At 41.5% G+C, this 22,223-nt stretch overlaps 1 protein-coding gene across 1 annotated transcript in view; it reads right to left on the reverse strand.

Moving 5' to 3' along the window:
* Nucleotides 1-21,354, reverse strand: part of syne1a (spectrin repeat containing, nuclear envelope 1a) — a 131,505-nt gene extending 110,151 nt beyond the window's left edge. Inside the window, exons 1-4 of the mRNA XM_034142803.1 lie at nucleotides 21,181-21,354; nucleotides 8,173-8,234; nucleotides 2,332-2,427; nucleotides 1,604-1,687 (exon numbers count right to left, since the gene is read on the reverse strand). Of these exons, the coding sequence (XP_033998694.1) occupies nucleotides 1,604-1,687; nucleotides 2,332-2,427; nucleotides 8,173-8,234; nucleotides 21,181-21,247 (309 nt within the window). The 5' untranslated portion in view covers nucleotides 21,248-21,354. The remainder of the gene's footprint in view (nucleotides 1-1,603; nucleotides 1,688-2,331; nucleotides 2,428-8,172; nucleotides 8,235-21,180) is intronic.
* Nucleotides 21,355-22,223: the final 869 nt, after the last annotated feature.

The following is a 22,223-nucleotide window of genomic DNA, read 5'->3' on the forward strand; positions in this document are numbered from 1 at the left end:
AGCCAATGCTTTTTTTGCAACCCCAGTCCTTAGAAGGGATTTTATGAAAAGATACTAAAACAGCGAGGAGATTCATTTTTAGACACGAGTACAGGTTTGTAGCTAAATTAAAGTGGATTTGGTAGCTGTCTTTAAAATGTGGAAGTTTGCACCACATTTTGAAGTGATCAGCAAGTTCCTCTCACAGGAAAAAGCTGTCTAAGCAAAAGCAGTTCTGCAGAGTGAACCCTTACAATTGAAGCTGCTCTGGTGGACATACTGCAGCTCTGTAATCTCTTGACAACACATGCAGAGCATTTTAGAAAACATCTGCACCAACAACACAAAAGAACATCCAGTTGACGTCACAGCATGCAGCTCTTATTGTTATAGTTTGTGGCTTATGAATGAATGGAAGTCGGATAGTTGATTTCATTTACAAACATTTATGCTAACCATAAAATCTCAGAAAATACTGAAAAATCTATATTTTGTCTGACTACTGTCACTTTCTCCTGATATAAATCAAAGAAAATCAGGCCAATTCTGGTCTAAATCTTCATTTTTGAGAAGCGCGAACCATCAAATGGTTTGCATCTTAGTTTTACAATCGACTCAAACCAAGATGCAAACCATTTGATGGTTCGCGCTTCTCAAAAAAGAAGATTTAGACCAGAATGGGTCTGATTTTCTTTGATTTATATCAGGAGAAAGTGACAGTAGTCAGACAAAATATAGATTTTTCAGTATTTTCTGAGATTCTATGGGTTACATATTAATCCAAAATACGTTCATCTCCAATGAACATTATTGTTAGGTGTTTAAAACTCCCAGTTTATATTACAGTCAACAAGGCAGTAAAGTGATTTGCCCTCTAAATCAAAATGTAAATATGGTCTAGACATACATCAGATTTATACTGAGCATATTTACATTTAATTTTCTCTACACACAGAGATTTGGACAGTCAAACACACACAGAGTGCCCACTGACGTCTCATCTCCAGACTGCAGATTAATGGTGTAGGATTTACGGTTTTAACCCTGTCACACTTGAGGAAGACAAATCAATATCCCTGCAGCAGCTCATACTTATGGCTTTATGTATGCATATTTAAGGAATAGCTGGTGGGAGCTTGGAAAATATGTTCCTAATCTCACAGAGGGGCAGTAGATGCAGTTAAATGATTACATCCAAAACCATATTGAGCATTTTGGAAAGTAATTCTGTAAATAAGGCTCGGAAAATACTTAAATCAAAGCAGTGTGGGATGTCTAGAATATGTGGATTAAAAAGTCCAATAATTCATTTTTTGGGATATTTTATTAAGGCAGCCAAGCAAATACATGACCAATTATGAACAGCCATAATATAGCAAGGTCTTTGTTTGAGTTTCAGAATTCTGCTTATTTATTTACATTTTAAAACCTTGAAAAACAGAGAATGTTGCTTTCGGGATAAATGCGGGCTGTGGTAAGAGGGAGAAACGAAGAAGCGGGGATGAAGGGGAAACGGGTCACACAAGGTCAGGATGCAGTGTTTGCACCCACAGGGCAACAGCTGAGCAGGAGGGGGAAAGCATTGAAGAAGAAAAAAACATAAAAAGAGACCCTGAACTCTTACCTTCCTACCCTCGAGGAAGTTTAGCGCTGTACCGATGTTGGCGACCCAGTGGATCCTCTTTAGCTTCTTGCCTGGCTCGCATGGCTGGAAGGAAAAAGGAGAACAATGGGAATTGGAAATAGAGAAACAGAGAGGGAAAGGAAAAAAATGATATTGTGCGGATGAAAGAAGATAAGCTCCAGTGTGGGAATAACGGTCGGGAAGCACAGACATTATTCCAGATTTTCTCATTAATGCTTTTATTTGTGTTTGCTAAGACAATGAGAAGGAACAAGAGTTTCAATCAGAGCAGTGTTTGACTATAAAGATTCGGATCAATACGACAGACAGCCTTAGACCTTAGGCAATATTGGTCGGGTAAAATCCTCAGGCGGTGTGTGTGTGTGTGTGTGTGTGTGTGTGTGTGTGTGTGTGTGTCTGTGAACTCTGATCTGTCCTTGTTAATCTGGGTTTTTCTGTTCAATTCAAACTAATAACAGCCGATCAATGGACACTTCCATGTTATTGTGGCCAGTTCACATGCACTGCATTCAGTATGTGGCTTTGTTTAAAACACTTGCAATATAGCAGGTGCCCTGACTTTTCTTATTTTAGGAAAAACAACCAAATATAATCTGTTCCGTGTTATATCAGCTCACATTAAAATGTAATCCAAGGAGATCAGTGGAAATGAAGTGTTATAATTCTGTGGCCAAATCACATGCTGTAGAAATGATTGTGAGACTCACCAGTTTTTGTCCAGAGAGGACTTCCAGCAGGGCCAGCAGCATCACGCCATCCTTCATGTCCTCAAACAAGTCCGTCACCACCAGAGGCGGGACACGCTGCATCACAAAACAAGCATACCCATGAGGCTTTATTGTAAACACGTCTTTGACTTTAATCTTTTCAAACAATATGCTAGAACAACAAATACGATAATGATGTAATGCCTGGGGTAATGGTAGAGGTTTTGGTTTTTGAATTTTAAAAGCTATAAAAGAAGAAAAAAACAATGTTTATGTTTGCAATAGACAGCTATAAATAAAAGGTCTGCTGCCCGGGCTTAACAAGTTAAACTGTTGTTGTTAATGTAAACGTCGCATGGCATAAACCCAAACAAAGGTTTCTCAGTTTTCCTGGAATGCTAAAATCTGGGATTTAAAACTTAATAGCTCTCGCAATGTACATAAAACTATGAGGCAAGAAGTGTTTTTCCGAACATGATCCTAAGTGGCACAGCGCATAAATAAACCAGAATACCATAAATATATTACATTGTAAGACATTCATTTGAACTTGTGAAACATGGATAAAGGAAATCCTCATGAAATGTACTCGAAGCCCCAAAAGAGTTTGGCTGTGCCGAGTATTACTGATAGCTATACTCAGGCGTAAAGCAGGGGCTCAGCAGGCTCTGAATGGGGTCCTCAAATCCTAAAATATGCTGATGATTTCAAACTGCATCCTGCTCATTGACTTCCTCCCTGACCTGACACAGACTTCTAGACTCGGGGAAATCCACATATCTCTGTTTCTTGCAGGCGCCACATCAAGGATTTCTCTTAAAGTACAGTCACATGCCGGGGCTGAGGAGAGGTTTAGAGTGGGGGGGGGGGGCGTTCAGACGAGTGAGCCATTCACAGGGAGATTAGCAGCAAAGGGAGCGAAGGAGAAAGAGAGAAACGGCTAAAGCAGAGATGAACGAGTGGAGAAAAATATATAACCCCCAACGTGGGTCCGCGAGGGGGGAATAATTGAGTAGAAAAGAGTGGCAGCGAGAAAAATGATAGAAGCCGAAGAGAGAAGGGACACTAACCTCACGTCTTTCAAAATTAATTAGCAAATACAGTAGCTTTTCTCGCTAATTCCTCGTCTAATGTCATTTCATGGATTTGGATATTAGAATATGCAGACAGCACTTGTGCCCATATCATAAACTGTCAGAAGAAACACTTACAAAGACCCCTTCAAAGGGATAGATTATACCATGAGCTAATTGAAGTTAAATGTACCTATTTGTTCATTATAATCCCAAAGCTAATGAGGAAATTTCGGACTAATTACAAAATAAGAAAAGTAATATCCATTTCCTCTGCTCAGACACATGAGCTAAAAAAAAAATGAATCAAGGCCTTAATGAGCTAATTACATATGTGTGTGTCTGGGCCATAATTGATTGTAAGGAGAGGAGTTTCAGGACGTCTGTCTGCGCTCTCATGTTGTTCCCCTGGTACAACGGACTCAGTGGATTCCAAAAGATCAACAGCATGAAAGATAGAAGGAGGTTCAGACACAAAGAGAGACTGAAGGGTTTCACTCTGAACTGCAATACATACAACTTGAAGGGAGTATTGACACCAGCTCCCTATCGTCCAATTATCTTGAATGTATGGGTAATGTATTTGCCAGCTTCTCAAATGGCATTATATGAATGCAAAAGCAAAAAACTAATTATAACTTTAAGAATCATAGTGACATTATCCTTTGGGGAAAAAAACCCATATAAACTTTTTGCACAGGATGAATGGATCTTTACAATACTTTGGCCTTTAACAAAGAAAGCCATCCTGTGGAAATGGCTGCAGTCAAATGCTGCGGCAAGGGATGACTGGAGCCTAAATGTCAACAACAAAAAAATGGTATGAAAAATTGACCTTTACTTTAAGATTTAGATACAAGCAATGTGGAAAATACTGGAAAATGTACAAAACATATGTCGCATCCATAAGTTTAATTGTCAACCTGAACATGACTGTTTATTCTACAAGAGGGGTAGGTCATGCTCAAAAGAAGGAGTGTGCTGTATGCTGCTGTAGATGCCTATGTGTCTTTTCGCAAAGTAAATAGATTAACGTTTTTCTACACCTAAAATGCTTTTGCAGTCCGAGTGGTGTAACACACAGCTTAACAGCTATTTCCTAATACATATGTCATTCAAAGACCCCTCCTACTAGTATGCTAAAACATATATAAGTAAATGCTTTTATTCTATAATTACCATTATGGGTCCTATATCCAATTTGACATAATTTCTTATTTTTGATGGGTAATAAAACACAGCGATATTAGCAGCTCTGTGAGGCTGTTCTTAGGCGAAGTAGTGATTAAAGCTAAATACTAACTTCACAATGCTCACAATGCAAATTCCGAGAGGTTTCGCAAGTTCATTTTTTACTATGTTTTGAGTCTTTTAGTTTAGTGCTAATTAGCCCTAAACACAATTTACAGATGACGCTGATGGGAATGTTTTTATTTAGTAATAAACCAAAAGGTTGGAGTTATTGCATTTCATCATGATGGGAACATTCATTTCCGTACAAAATGTCCCAACAGTGGAGAAATATCATTCATAAGAAATGTCTCCTTCATGTTGATGCTGGAACAAAAAGCCAGATGATCTTTAAAGTCATAAGGATTGGGAACCATGAATGTCTGTACCACATGTTTACCCATCAAAATAAAAACTAAGAGGCTGAAAGGATAGTTTGCAGGTGGAAAATGAAACAATTATGGAAAACATCCATGCAGCTAAATTGGCTGAGGCACACACCATGTATCATGACGAGTTGGGCTTGAATTTAGTGAGCATGGAGTATGTCAGCCACTCAATCCCCCTCTCCCCCAACCAAAGAAAAAAGGGGAAGCAGGGAAGTAAATAGTGATAGAGGAGCGGGGAGCTTTACTTTACTGCTGCGGTAATCTCTAAGAACACTTGGTTCACTGATTACTCTACTGGTGGAAAACGAGTGAGCGCCGATGAGACCTCAGCCGCTCACACCGGTCACTCAGTAATTAAGCTTTAACCTTCTCAGAAAGGATTTGTCAAAATGAAAACTTGGGGGCCCTCTCACTGAATTCACCCTCTTTGTCACTTTACTACAGTGCAGGATGCGACTTTAAAGCCTGATACTTACATGTGAACCACAATTCTACCATTCTGGGCAATATTGAAGCAGTATTATTTAATAAACTGTGCAATTGCGGGGTCTAACAGCTTCACCTACTATTTAAAACGAAATAAAAAACCTTCAAATGCAGTGCTGCTCTTTTAGAGTTTATATATTTGGTCTAAAACTGGCGACTTAATCTGTTGAACTACTCCCGGGTAATGAGAGTCATTAATCTTCTGTATAAATTACCAGCTCCAATATGTCCTCTCATAGAAACTCTTTGTCAGAGCTCAAAATATTTCTTTTGTTATACCTGTGGAGTGGAAAAGTAAGGGGGAGGGGAGTGAAAGTGAAAGGAAGCCCCTCATGCCACGTCTCAACTCACCTAACGATTAATCACATACCTTTAGGCGCTGAATTAAAAGACCTGTGATAACTGGAGTGGCCTAATCATCTGCATTGCCAAGGGCATGATCTATCCTTCTGAGAGCAAAGCAAAACCAACTGTTAAAGCTTCTGTCTGTCTCTCTCACACATTTCCTCTCTCTTGAAATGGGTCTTTGTAGATAATCAACACATGTGAGACAAGCCCAAAAGATGCCATTTCATCTGTACTGGTTAACAAAAAGACATTTTAAAGAATGCAGCTTATTATTTCAGCAGATCCTCCGCACCTGCTGATTTGACTTTTAGCCCCTACTCATCACAAAGCTCTCCGAACATTTACCAAGCTGCCGTGACTACCCAGACATTTTCTAAGACAAATGTGGGCCAATCAGTGTCACTATGGCAACGTCAGGCATCAGGTGAAAGGGTAAGCAGTTTCATAATGGTCGGGGAGGAGGAGAGCGACTAATTTGATCAGAGGGAGAAGAGGGGAACAAATACTGTTATCTCCTCTGATTGGCCAGTGTGATAGTCAGTAATCTATTGATTAGCTGAATTGGTTCATTTAAGGGAATTTAAATGTAATTTGCCGAATCTTTGTCAAACCAGCTTATAGGGGTTTTTGTTGCAGGAGTTGGGCTTCAGTCTAAGCGGTCTACTGGTCCTACAAAACGTATGTTATTGCACTTCAGGTTAAAATAATAGAAGCGTTGGACATTCAGTAGTATGCCGTTTTGCTTTCTTGCTGAGAATTAGTTGAGAAGATTGATGCCAATGTCTGTCGGGTCAATATGAAGCTGAGACAAGTAGATTGTATGGTTAGCACAAACACTAGAAACAGGATGGGTAGCTGAAGGTAACACAATCCCCTGCACTTCTAAAGCTGAAACAATAACACACACACGTTCCTGTTTGTTTAACAAGTATAAAAACGTATGTGCAAATTTAACATTGACTCCAGGAGGTCACCAATCACAGCAAATAAATAGTTTGGCCGATAACCTCTTCTGTAAATTGTCGTATTTTCACTTCTGCTTTTGGGTGGATTCATTAAGATGTCATCTGTTAAATTTGTCTTAATATGCTAAACTACGATCCAGAAGCCATCTTTGTATTTACCATTAAAAGTAAGAGTGGTGTTAATCTCCTCATTAAACTCTGGGCAGTAGCAATTAAGTGCATTTTGCTAAATGTTGGAATATTCCTCAACACTTTTTAATCCAGACAGTTTGGGGATCCCACTGCCTGGTATCCCTCTGAACACTGTCATCCCCTAATCACTCAAAACCCAACATGCTCAACAACCATGCAATTGGACTTTGGCTCTTCTCTATTGCGTACAAATGATTCAATAAATAAACTATGTGCTTACCTCAACGCTATAAAAAATTCAAGGCATTTTAGTATTGGACTGTTTGTAATTTTCTGCCGGCACGGTTTTGGGACATGATATTTAATATTACGTCAAGGTTTATTCCCTCCAGAGTGCATTTCAAATGAATGTTCTGCTCCACGTCACCGCGGTCCAAGGCCTCCATGGCTGTCGTAATCAAATAGGAAACCTTGAAAGGAGCGTTGCAGATTAAAATAGCACCTAATTGTGTTGCACTGTGCCATATTTGCCTTGTCCACCCATTCCTGACACACTATTCAAGCAGTAATGGGTTAAATTGAGGAGCCTAATGCAGTATAATACAATAATTACAGGCGTGCGGTGGGCCCTCGGCATCCAGCTGCATCAAGTGTAATTGTTTAGTAAAAGTGACAGATATACTGCTATCTACGCTCATTGAAGAGGCAAATGAAGGACAGTCTTTGACTAAAAACCCTTATCCTGAACCATCTAAATTAGCCCATATTGAGATAGAGAGCTTACAGGTTACGAAGACTGAAATTATTGACAGTAGCTTGAAGGAAAAAAAGATATGCCGTGTATGAAATGCTGTCATGTGAAAGTGGTAATTAGAGTGAGAGTAAATCCTTGCTACAAGCTACAAGAGATTGGAGGAATACAAAGAAATATGAAAGGCATGCAAGTGAGAACAAGTGGGGTGTGTCTGAGTGTTTTTGTGTGTGTGTGTGAGTGTGTGTGTGGTCTTAGCACAGTCAGTCCCATGACCAGCTCCAATGTGTGTTATGGGAAAATGGAGCAAATGTCACAGAGAGAACAGTGGACAGAGAAGAGAAGAGCAAAGTGAGTGGAAGTGGAAAAGCAATGAGATGTTTTCAATCCACACTCCAGCCCCAGTGTTTGGGTAAAGGGACACACAATGCTGGCAGCAGCAGTGGGAATAAACCAGACTCTCTTACCTTTGCCAAGTGGGAATTGATCCATTTTGTGAATGTCCTTTTCTGCACAGCCTCCTGCTCATCTGTAAATCAGAGCCCAGAGCATCACTATCAGTCACAATAATAAACAAAGACGGGATTAGAACACAATCTTCTCATTGTCTATTGTTTACAGAGTTTATTTTGGGTTTGCAGCGCTGGATGGTGACTCTAATTAACTTTGATAATATTACGGTCCGTCTAATGTGTCTGAACCTAGTCGCACCACATCATACCATACAAAGATATGGTAAGAGAAGGCATTTGACATTTAAAGATGACATTTCTGCTAGCTGGACTAGCTAACAAAATCCGGCTCTCAAAAGTGCCCTTTAGATGATAAAAGGGCTGTGCTCCTTCACATATGATGACATGTACCTCTGCCACGATCTATAAGAGGGTATATTCAATTTCTGCTCTACAGTTCAAACATGCAATCAGTTTATATAATGTCTACCTTTCCCCCAATGTACTGGTTAACCTACATTTATGGAAGGACATTGTTTGTGGTCGCTCCAGCGATAAAGCCCATTTAGCTAAGGCACAATCAATAACATAGATATCTGCTGACCATGTTCCCTAAAAAGCCACTTAACTTAAATGAGGACTAGATATAAATCAAACCTTGTCTCGCACATGTGCTCAAGCAAACATTTGGTTCATATAAACACACAAAGGCAAACACAGTATGTATATGTTCTGCAGGTTTTTTAGAAGCAACTACTGCTGTAATATTTTCTTCCTGATTCCCTTTTGACAGCGAGATATATTGTTGCTTGCAACCCATGCAATAACAATTGGGACTTCTGCAACGGTTACATATGTAATCAACAAATTCATGTGCAGCTGCCAGATGAATCCCATTATAATGAGCACGGACAAAATGTATAGTCTGGGACTCCAAGGATCCAATCATGTACAGTGACTGGCACATGTGACAGTGTGTTTTTTTTCTGTCCCGTCTGCGCAACAGAGCAATATCCTTGAGATAAGCATGTTATCAGCGAGAGAGGACGTCTGACGCAGTGCTTTCCTCCACCTTAATGAAATATGCTGACGTTCTGATTGCACACAAGTTGGTTAGTGTGCCACTAGGTACTGTGGGCAGATGTGAACAGTGAGGGAGGGGGTGCAACAGAGAGGTGTGTGTGAGGGGGGGTTGCATACATAATGCAGATACATTCACGCAAAGTCATACGTGCCACTGAGCAGATCCCGGCTCTATGAATTAATCTTTTGATTGGGTCCAGGAGGTATCAAATATTGATGGGAGGTGATATTGGATGAGAATGAGAAAGATTTAGCCCCCACATCCTGGAGCAGGAGCATGTGTGTGTGACGGTGATCATGTCTGCAGGAGCGTGGTGCCAGTCTCTCAGTCTCAGGGACGAGGTGACTTTGAACCACACACAATCGCACTTAAGCACACACACTTTCACATTCTTTCAATATCACAAAGGGGGAAACAGCCGTCCTCAAAAACCGAGCCTCGCAAGAGCATTTTAACACACTTGACTAGTGTTGGCCTGTATCATCATTAGTCTCATCCGCAGCCCCGGAGTTCCCACTTTGACCCCCCACAGTGAAGATGACCATAATGAAATATCATTAAAATCTAGTTTGTTATCTCAGAGGCTGTGCCAAGACATAAAGCAACCATTCTAAGGCATTCACAGTTTTGCTCATAGAATAGATAGCTTACGTGACAGGAGAAAAATTCAAAGACACATTATGGTAATGTCTGGTGCAATCTAATCTAATCTATCAGACAGTGAGACATTGAGAGAGAATGCTAAATGCAAGGTATCCATGTACAGATGGGCAGACAGGCACACTGCCACAGGGTCAAACGGAGAGATAAGAAACCTAACGTTTTGACAGTCTGCCCGCTGAGCTGTGACACACGCAGTGAACTGGTACTTGTCTGCTGGTTATGCCTGCTTCACCTGCTGTAGGCTCAGAGCTCAGCGACCTCCGCACACACACACAGACAGACAGACACACACTCTGCCATAGTGGAAACGCCCCCCTTGAAATGTCTGCACATTTTGCTTAACACAAACCCTGTACACAGCTAACAAAATCTCCCCTGCAGGGAACACTTAGTAATGAAATAACACTGCAAAATGCCCAGGCTCACATACACACACACAGTCCATACTGCAGTGCCATGCTAAAACACACACAGTATACCCTACCACACATGCAATATAAACACACACTGCCAGTACGTACTTCTTTTTCTCACACTCTCGACACACATTCATACAAACTCTGTCCCACTTACCACGGAGGTAGTGGAAGAAGCCCGTCACCAGGTTGAGCGATGTGTTCTTTTTCGGGGAGCCTTCGCCCCCTGCTCGCCGTGCCATATTGTACCCCAGACTACACCTCGAATCCAGCCTGTTGTCATGGGGCTGATGAGAGGACATCCACGGCAACCTGGTAGGGCTACACTTGCCCTTGCTCCTGCCCTTGCTGCCTCTCCCCCTTTTTTGGGGAGGTGTCTTTAAAGAGCTCCCCGGAGCACTTTACCTCCAGAGATGACAGCGTGGTGAAACTGTTGCTCTGTGGCAAAGCAGCGAGAAGGTTTGACCCTCCTGTTCTCTCCTCGTCTTAATGTCCTCTGTCCTGTCCTGCAGTAGCTGCCCGGCTGCAGACTCAGTCAGACTCAGTGTTTTTCCTGCCTGTTAAGCAGCTTGGTAGTGCAATGTGACTGTGTGTGTATGTGTGTGTGTGTGTGTGTGTGTGTGTGTGTAAGTTAGAGCAGTGCAGTGTCGGCTTGCCTCAGCATCAATCTTTCTTGCTTAGTCTCTTTCTCCCTCACTCTCTCTCTCTCTCTCTCTCTCTTTCCCTCTCACACTCTCCACCTCTGTCTTTCCCTCCCACGTTCTCTCTCCCTCTCCCTCTTAATTTCTCACTGTAGGCTGCGAGAACAATCCACCGGCCAGCCAATCAGAGTGCGTGGGAATGAGTGATGTCACAGCAGCCCCGTAGAGGGAGAAGTGAGTGGATAGGAGGGTGTAGTAGGGAGACAGTTTAGCAGGTTAGGAGGGTAGGAGGTGTGAGCTTTACTCTGACAGCATCCAACACATGTTCAAACACAGCACCAGGACAGACGTGCAGGAATTCCCTATGCGTTACTGGCACTCTAATACCCCTCCTGTTTCTCTCTTTCTCTCTCTCTCCCTCTCTCTCATCCACCATGCAGTGGGGAGGACGCAGCCTGAAGCAGAATATCACTGGCAGTCGTCCTGTCTGATCTGCAGCTGCACCACCTTCAAACAGGATCAGCTTGCATCTAAACCACAGTCACACACAGTACATCTGTCTGTTTGCTCTGCCCAGGGAGGGGGTACTATATTTAGCAGAATACAATAGAGGTGAGTAGAAAATCTGAGGGTAGGGTGACTTACTGAAGGTAATATTCTCAGGTAGATCTGAGTTTTACATTAGTCCAGAACAAAGGAAACAAGCTTGTTTTAAACATTCACTCTGTTATCTGAATTGCAGTGGAAATTAAAGTTCCAGCATTAAACCGGGAAAAAACAAACAACACTGCAGAAAATGGTAGTGTTGTTAAACTATTTTGAATTCAGGCTTTAAAGAGACACTCTCCAACAGCAGGGGTGACCAGAGCTGATACTAGGAACTGGATCAGAAGCAATATTATGTGTTATAGAGCCAACTCCCTCGACTGCTGCTGTAAAATGAAAGCATAAAATGCAAATGTTGCAGTACGTTGACCTCTTCTCCTTTTCACTGATTTAAATCTCTGTTTCTGTCTGACCTGTGCTCTCTACTACTCTATTTCCCTTATATTTGGTCTCTTATTACATTCTCTCTCTCACACACACTCACACACACACACACACAGCTCTGGCAATATTAAAAACACTGGGCTCTTCTTTGAAACCATATTCAGAGAGAGTTTTTTTGGAAAGCAATATCCATGCAGAATAGCCTGGTGGGTCTTATATCAGCCTTAAAGATTAAAGGACCATTCATCACTTGTGTGATTTTCCCTTTTGTTCTTTGGATTCCCCCCATAAGGGATTTTAATTATGAAAGTCATCAATAACCAATGGCAGCTGTCATCCGCTATCTGTCTGCTGATAATCACACTGCTGACACTCCTCCCTTAACAGCCCTGCAACTGGCCGTCACAGTGCCATCATGAGCCTATTCCACAGACCTGCCTTTGAAAAGAGTGCCTGTTTTACATTATTTTATATACAGTACAATTACGGTGCATTTTCCTGTGTGTGTTTATGTGCAAAGAGGTATTATACTGTAGCTAGACTGAGAGTTCAAAGGAAAAATAATGCAGTCCTGTTTTTTCTATTTACATATACAGTGCCTTTACGTTTGTACTATAAAAACTGAATTTTACGCCGGTGGAAAGCAGAATCCAAAGGGAACATTTACATAGCAAACACTAACAATCCCTACTCAATAATATTACTGCAAGACCCAAACTGCAGCCAGACAGAAAGAAAGAAATCTATTGTTCTTACTGTAGTTTCTGCAACCCACACAATATCAATGATGTAAATAATGGAGCAGACTTTATTGACTGTTAACCCCAGCACAATTTGTTTTTATTTATGTCTGTCTGCCAATTTCAATGTGTTTTGGTGTCCGATAAATCATTCTCAGCGAGCTACACTTCAATTCAGAACCGTAATGGAACTATCCAAGGTGCTGAACGTGTCAATGAGAATCCTTATATCCGGACAATGAATTAACAAGGAAACAACATAAAAGAAGTACCAATTATACACATGATGAAACTCAAAACTCTCTATTAAATCACAAAATGTTTATTTTTGTCGGTATGTTTTCATAGAATTCTTCCAGTTATCCGCCGTATGGCAGAAAATGAGAGCGCTGAACTTCCCTGGAGAGTTAAACTGTTTAAAAAAAAACAACCCCGGGACAAAATCAAAACAAGACGGTGAGGAATCATGGGACTTATTATGTTTCACCATGGGAGTTCAAAGAAAGACAGGGTGAGCAGGTGCAATCACACACACACACACACACACACACACACACACACAATAAAATAAGCTAAATGGAGACAGAATAATTTTCTCGTCTACTGTATGTGTCGGAATAAACCTAGACTCCTTTAGGCTGCAGACCTCAGGAGTGTTCCTAGAGAGAGAAGGGTGGGGAGGGGGGTGTGGAGTGAGGGGTAAAACAGACTGAACCTCAGCTGGTCTGCATCCCTGACGTTGCCCCTGGCAGCCCTATACAGAAACACCAGATCCCTCTCTGAGGTTGTGGAGGTCGGGCGTGGGTCATCGCCCGGCGCTCACACAGGTATGTCTGCGGGCTGCAAGGCTTCCTGAGGAGAGAAGGAACAGCCTCTTTTCAGCCATTAAAGGAAAAACAAACATCCTCCCGCGGGGGGGGAATCTTCTGATTCTGCTCATATTGTAATCTATTCACCCCAGGGATATTTGGGTTTCCTCTCTAAGCAGCCAAGGCTTCTTGTTTAGCCGTATCAGGAGTATGAAAGAGACACAGCGCCACCTAGTGGACCATTGAAGCTTGAAGTTCTCTTTGTACTTGTCTGGTCTGAAGAAGTGCAGTACAAAGAAAAGACAGCATAGGAAAAAGGAGAAAAGTGTCTGCATAAGCTCAGCGTTTTGAATGCAGCCTCCGGGATGACCCTGCTCTGAGCATCTCTGATCTCTCTTAATATATTAATGACTCCACTCATAACTCACCAGTAGGGATTATGGTCTGTCAGATATGGACAGGCGCTCCACACTCACTGTAAAAGGTTACACACTCTGCTGTCATGTATTAATCAAGTAATGCATTAATTTAATTATAATATCCTAATATCATTCAAGCTGGTGGACTTTGAATGAAGCAGTGGAGCATAAAAAGCTCTAGTGATAGTCACAATGACATTGTTGATACCATGCTGCCATACAGGAGTCTGTTTGAATTCTATAGAGATAATGCATTTTCTTCTGCAGTGCACATTAATGGAACATGCCTGTTAAAGCTATCATGTGCTAAAAGGATGGCTTTGTGGTGAAATACGAGAGGTAGCCTGTAATTGCTCATTACTCACACACACATGCTAAAAACTAACACATGCACACACACATTTATAATCCACCACACTAAGTGATTTAACAGTTTTTGGTGGTTTTCTGCCCCCTCCCAACAACTTCTTTATCCACTTCCTGATCCAGCTCTTCTCTTTCACCGCAACAATTCCTAATTAAAAAAAACCCTTCTCTTCACTTCCGCCGGAGTACTTTCGCCCTCACATTCAATAACACCCTCGATCACACCCTCAACACATCCACTCAACCCTCACATGCCCATTCAGCCTCTCCATTCGCCATCCCACTTCATTTATAGCACATTTTTACCAGCCACAACATAAGTGCTGAGACGGAAGTCCAAATGCCATCCCATTAGAATAGCTAATTACGTTTCAGTAATAATGACACCACATTAAAGAGAGAAAGAAGGGGGGAACAAGTCAAAGTGATTATCAAAACAACCCCTTTCCTCTTTCAAGCACCATCACTCCCTTTTCAGCACCAGATGCGCAGAAAAGGCACTTTGTCGCTAACAAAAATGTCCAAATATCACAGTGTTCATTAAAGCCAGGCCATTGATACAGTAATTACTGCACCTGCAACACACACACACACACACACACACACACACACACACACACACACACACACACACACACACACACACACACCACACACACACACACACACACACACACACACACACACACACACACACACACACACACACACACACACACACACACACACACACACACACACACACACACACACACACACACACACACACACACACACACACACACACACACACACCCACACACACACACACACACACACACACACACACACACACACACACACACACACACACACACACACACACACACACACACACACACACACACACACACACAGGAAAAGTAAAGGTATTTCAAAATTGTAAGTTAAAATTCTTACAAAAATATAATTTGAGTTGAAACCAATAAATGCAGAAATGAGTCATATTGATGTATTTTTGACTGGGATTCTGCAGAAAATAAAATACTATGCTTTGTTGTATGTGTGACACTGTGCCTTAATTGATTTGAGCTACACATTTTTCAGGGGCTCTTAAATAAGGCAAATACATTCAGCTGAACAAAACCACATTTTAACACTATACACAAACAGAATGAACACACAGCTGATTCAAAGCATCTTTTCCACTGGAGGCTCCAGGGGTCATATCGAAAAGCCACTCAGTGGCACTAAGAGCATTAGAAAGACTCAATTTGGCTTTGAAAAAAAGAATTCTGCTTGATGTTACTATGTGGCTCTCTATGAATGTGTGTGTGGTGGTTTTGTTTCTTTGTGTGGGTGTGTGTGTGTGTGTGTGGGTGTGCAGGAGTGGGTCAGACAGTCTAAGCTCTTTATCCAGGTGCAGTGCCCCGCCACACATTACATGGACGAGTAAAGTGAAAGCACTGGCGTCAGCACACTAAATAAATCTCTGTGGCCAGAGCAGTAAATTCAGTTATAAGTCCCGTCTGTGAAATAAAAACATGAACTGGAACAGAGCCAGAATCATCGACAAAATCCTGTCACAAACAACCACTTGAGATTATTCTCATCCAGCTGGGGCCGTTTTCTTTCTTATTGAAAGTTAATTCAGCAGATGTATTCCTTTTGTTTTACAACTGTCTGTCCAGCTAGTAATGTCATTCTGTTCAGGTATTATTCTTTACCTTCAAATTCCCTTAACATTGCCTGAATTCTCACTTAGCATTCCTGAATTATTAAAAGCAGGGAAACAGGGTTTGTTGTGTCAGGTGGCAGGTCGTGTTTGTGTCGGCAGCGGGATGTCTCAGAGCGAGAAACAGCTCAAGGACAGATGTCAGCATGCAACAGGGAATAGTATTTCATAGATACAGCACCTCAGTCGCTTTGTGTTCAATATACGGTAAATAAAATGGATCACAGGCCCCCCTTCCCTTCAGAAACATAGGAACATGGAAATTGAATCCAGGAGGAGTAAACAATATGACCACATAATCATTTAGCAGAAATAGACTTGGTAAACACAATAGAATATGTGTTTAAAGCTTCAGGTTAGCTTTGGTTTTGAATGTTGATGCCCTTTACTGCAGGAGAAAGGCTATTTGAAATATCTACTGCTGTGATAGACACATCCGGTGCTCCAAGCAGATTAGAATAAAAGCTTGGATTTACTTATTTCACTATTAACTTGGGTATGCTGGAATCATCACATTATCTGGGCATTTGACCTTTTAGAGGTCAGGACATCACTATCTGACCTCTATTTGAACACCTTTGAGTGCTAAATGGACTGCCAGAGGCCACATTTTTCACTATCCAATCCCGTTGTGACAGGTGAAAAAAAGGGACAGAGGAGTCTGTGGGTAAAAGATAAGAGCATGCAGGAGACTCAAAGTATGAAAGTGGCCGAATGTGTCTTGAGGGCACAAGCTGAGGCCCCAGGATTTTATCTGTAAGGACATTGTTCTGTACGTCCATCAAAGCTATCGGATTCCTCAATCTGACTGAATCAGAGATGTTTTAGAAATGCTAAAGGAACTATATCAGTGTGGAAAGCAAGTAAAAACATCTGTGGAGAGTCTTGTATGGTCATCTTTGTTAAATGCTGCTTTGTTTGCTAACGCTGACACAGAAATGCCAAAAGCATGTGTAGAATTCTTTTTATCAATACTACCAGAGATTTTGTCAGTTTCTTCCCTCCTGGTTTGAACTTATTAACTTATGTAATGTAATACACTTCAACCTTCACGAAAGTGTGATCTATGAAAGAGGTTTTAGAGTAGATGAAAGAGGGCCCCTTCATATTGTATGGGTGTGACTCCCAGTGACCTAATCTTGTGATATGTCACTCAAACCCTCGCTGACTGTCAGGTCAAAATAGATTATAATCTGATCTGCAATAGAACCTGTCACTGAGAAACCAGCATGGACTTGACACACTAAATACCTCTTAGTAAACAGACACACAAACACAGACCAAACACACACACACACATTTCCAGGGCGTGAAACCCTGTGCTGGCTGTCATGTGACTGCTGCTATGGCAAGGAGTCATAAACACAATCTGGAAAGACAAGTAGAAGGAGCAGCCGAATAAATAACAACTCACGCTGCAGCCTTATCCCACACTGGCCTTACTGCCACAGTATGCAGGCCACTACGGAGTAATGGTTCATGGCCTTAAAGATTCATTCTGTGTCTGTCTTACCACTCTAAACTGCTGACTGTCAGTGGTGTGAAAAAAAGATGCACCACAGCTATTTTTAACAGCAAGTGTTTGTTTCGGACTCTGTGTGGGAGCGTGGGCACGTGTGTGTGAAGCCGTGGTATCCAGAGCGTGCAGACGATAAATGTTGGTGTCAGAACTAAACAGGAGGCTGGCATGGCTCAAGGTGACCGTCTGCTTGCTCCTTCCTTGGCTGCGGCCGAGCCATAATGTCGCCCCTGGCAACAGGATGTCACCCTGGCCCTGTTCCAAGCGGAGGATCTGTGCCAGTCCCACCAGCAATCAGGAGCTTAAAAACTGGTGTGTGTGCGCTCTCTCTCTCTCTCTTCCCTACTGCTTGTCCAGCCTCATTTTCTTGTTTTCCCCGCTGCCTTTCTCGACCTTATTTCATCCGTCAGACACGCTTAGTGTGGCTTAGTGTGGCTTAGTGTCTTCCACACATGCTGACCTCAGTTGCCTTTAACCTTTACCCCAATCTTCATTTTTCTTCTAGCTCACATTGTCCTCTACAAAATGACATTAGCAGGCGCTTAAAAAAATGTATGCAGTCACAATGCTAAGAACAACTGATTGAGAAACCTAATCTGCGGCATCTCCTTCTGTATTATCTGATCACAAACAAATTGCCAGTTCAGGATAACACACAGCCCACGCACAGAAAGCTCCAGGTGCTCCCAGCACAAAGAGACTTCGCAAACTTGTCCGCTTGATAATCTAGCAGACGGTAAAACCCAGAGGCGTAGGCAGGAATGCCGGCCTCTGCCACCCACGACGGAGGAAACAGGTGAGAAATTCAAATAGGAAAAACAGTGCATCGCTTTTCTCATTAACGAGAGACAACAAACAGGCAAATTCCACAGCATATGGAGGAGTTCAGGCTGGGAGGTGTTCAAAGCGGACTCGCCGTTCGCTGCCATATGGTGTCACTAATTGCTGATTTTTCACTGCGACAGAGAGGTACACCAAAAGAGACGGTTGAAAGAAGGAAAACACAGACCCAAAACTGGGGCAAAAGTTTAGATTGTTTTGATGTGGTTACTAACAGCTTCCAAATAGAGCCTAAAGGGACTGTAGTTCATTTCATGGTATCTGGTGATTGGGGAACGGGCTAATTTGAGAACATTGTCTTCTCTTGAGAGGAGAAATAAAATATGTTAATTTAACTATGATTAAAAAGGCATACACATTGTATTGGATTACCTATATTTAACTCTCAGGTGGTAAAAAAATCAATCAAGTTTTGCCAGTAACATGAGAACATCACATATCAATAAAGCCAATATGTGAACACTTATTCCACTGAAGAGACACAATTGCTGCAACCTTGAGAAATGAAAAGAAAGGCCTGAACCAAGGCTACATTGATTTCATTTAGACCTGTCATTTGGGACTCTGCCTATAGAAAAACTGCATAATACCAAAGACAATGAACCCATGCTTATGGGTTGAGCTGTTTTATGTTCAGAGTTCAGACTAATAAAAACACAAGTGCTCCTCTTTGATTCTTTCAAAACCTCTTGATGATATCATCACAGATTCAGCTCTTGTCTCCCAGGAGATTGATACCAACCAGAAAACATCAAATACAATGTCACGTCAATTGAGATTCCACGTGCCCCCTTTAAATAAGCTATTATGGTTGCATACTCAAGAGGAGAGAACATGTATAGCATATCATTTTGTTGAAGACACAAGGGCGTCAACGAATGATAAAAATGCAAATCTCCCAAAGATGGCGTCTTCAATTTAGGAGTACAATTTCCACAATGGGTAAGATTAAAGATTCAAAGAAATGTGACTTATCATTCTTCAACAATTACTCAAACAGAATAATCAATAATCAATTCATTAGTTGACAACTGATGGATTCATCTTTCCAGTTCCAGTAGACACACTGGGTAGTTCAGGATCCATTCACAATATGTGTGTTTCTGTGGTTAGGGCCAAGGTTAAGGTAGTATTGTTTCCACAAAGCCTCAGTCTATTTAAAGGGATAACCACAGACCCATCTTATCTGAGATGATTGCAAGCAACGATACATCAACAATAAAGTATTGTTGTTAAAAGGACTGTTTGGTGTAATTAGATAATGTAGATACACCCCCAACCCCAGGATCCTGTCAGGAGAGTATTTTTGGAGCAAGCCGAACTTTGGACAAAGCTGCATTATTTACAGCTCATGTCATTACTGCCTTGAAGTGTTAAATGAGAGTCCTGAATGTAGCTACAGCAACAAGTCCCTAATAGCTACATATTTTTAAAGTGCCAATTCTTTAGTGTAGATAAATACAATATTAGTCATCTTCCAAAAACAAGTATTTATTGGAGAAATGAATTGTTTCCTTATACATACACAATGCAGCAATTCTGTTTTTTAAATATCTATTGATACATCACTCTGTCCCTGCACTGGAGAGGAAGCTTCTAAAATGAGATAACTCAGGGTTCAATTGTGATTCAAAGTGTGCCCCCACACACCTGCACACACAGTGATGCAGCGGAGCCACGTGGCCGGTGATGCTGTTCTCTGCCTCCACAGAAACTGCCACCTCAGAAGCCACACAGGGAGCAGCCATATTGGATCCAAGCTCTGGTGTCACCTGACTTTCCTGCTACTTTGCAAGTATCATTAATCTGATCCTGTCAGTCAGGGACGTGTGACTTTGTCACACAGTGATACACTGTTTAACAGCTCATGAAACAGTAGAAATAAAATACACCCACATGATTTGACTTCTAGGAAGGGGAAAAGACTGGATACATGTTGATATATGCTGCAAAGTGAGAGCAGTGATAAGATAAGAAAACAATTATTGCACATTTTAATTTGCCAAATGTTAAAAACATATATATGGTTGTAATTAATGCCAGTTGTATTGCCACAAATGTACAGCAGGCTGAGGAATTGACTGTCCACATCAAGGAATAGACTTCATCTTGTCAGCTTCTCTGGGGATTAGCTTTTCTATTTTCTGCCGCTTAGTCTATCCACTATGCTGTGCACATACAGATACACACACACAGGCACACACACACTGCACTGTGCGTGAGCCTGCAGGAGCATGTACACACAACAAACACGCAGCAAGCATACACACACACAAACACAGCAATTAATACAAACAGGATCAATGTAATAATACAATCTCTCACCCAGTGGCTCATTTGCTCTGATTGTTTTCCCGTTCCCACAAAAATAAAAGAATTGATGGCACTAAATCTCCAATACTGCATAGTGTTTAGCACATATCTCCAGCTGCATGCATCTTTAACTCTATTGTTAATCATGAGGAAAAGCCTCAACAAAAAGTAAAGCCAACTAAAGCATTGACAGCAACTTCATTTTTAAACAAAACACAACTGATTATAACCTAAAAATGTCCAATGTACTTAAATACTGCATGCTGGGATTGTGCATTAATCAGGTATGTCCTTCTCATACCACACACTTATAAGCCATATGATCTTCAAAAACATCACTTAACAGATAAGATGTACAGGTCCATTAGCAGAAAGGATTTTTACTGATTTATTACAGTAACAGTGAGAGCTCACACTGATTTGCTGTGTCATGCCAAGCACTAGGTCACCTCTAATAACGCTGCAAACTGAGATGGAGCAGTATGAGTGAGTAAGCATTTTACACCTACCTTGCAGCCTCTGCATCACATTGGTAATGTCCCGAGCAGAGTGTCCGTAGTGCCTGGGTGATGCCATGCTGCTGTCCCGAGGTCACGTCCAAACTCTTGTGCGTCAACCTGGTAATGCTCTCATGCTGAGGGCTGAGTTTTGTGTTTTCACACTTACTGCAGTATATCAGGGCTGAATCCTGTCCATGCTGCTGTGTTTTTATTTCCAAGTCATCCTTGTTGCAGTCTGCAATCCTCACACTCAGAGAAGCTCCTCCCCCGATGATGATGTAAGCGCATACAGTATGTGTATGCCAGCAGTCCCGTACAGTAAGCCTGAGCCTCTTACTTCTGCAGACAAGACAGCTTCCTGGTCTGCATGCACTGCCACCTGCTGTCCAATCAAAAGGCATGGCTCTTCCTTTTCCCTGGGACATCAGGACCAATAGCGTGGCAGGTATCTTCTGGTGCCAACCGGTGCCACTGAAAGAGATTTGTGTTGTCTGGGTGAAAGGGAGAAAAAGTGTTTGTCAGCAAGTGAGAGACACAACAATGGAAGAAGAGAGGACAGCATGTGCTGCAGCAAGAACCTCGCTTCTGATGGCAGCAAGACGTTTTTTAATTGATTTAAATTCAGAAAAAGTAATTATCCTTACTATGTTTAAGACAAAATCCACCTTAAAACAGAAATCACAATAACTATTTCTTGTGATCAGAGCATTAGTACATTTTAATTATTTTAAATCTTAAAACTGTACAATTAGGATGACTTTGGTTCCCTGGACCCAATCATGAAGTTCTAAAGTATAAAGTAAAATAAATTGTTGTTTTTGAATGTAGGGCTTCCAGCTGTCACTCAGAAAATGTGCTTGTGTTTTAAATTAGTCACCCTGCATGATCTAACAGTTAACAATGAGTTTCTCCTTTATTCATTGTTCATTGAAAGGGGTGGTTTAAGATGTTTTACTAGTCTATGTCCTGCCTTCAAAAAAATAAATCTGGCCTATTGCTGCTCGTTGGGTTAAAGTGGGATTTGTTCAAATTAACACAAAAAAACTGAGCAA

Source organism: Trematomus bernacchii, unplaced genomic scaffold, assembly GCF_902827165.1.
Source record: "Trematomus bernacchii unplaced genomic scaffold, fTreBer1.1, whole genome shotgun sequence".
Taxonomy (NCBI): Eukaryota; Metazoa; Chordata; class Actinopteri; order Perciformes; family Nototheniidae; genus Trematomus; species Trematomus bernacchii.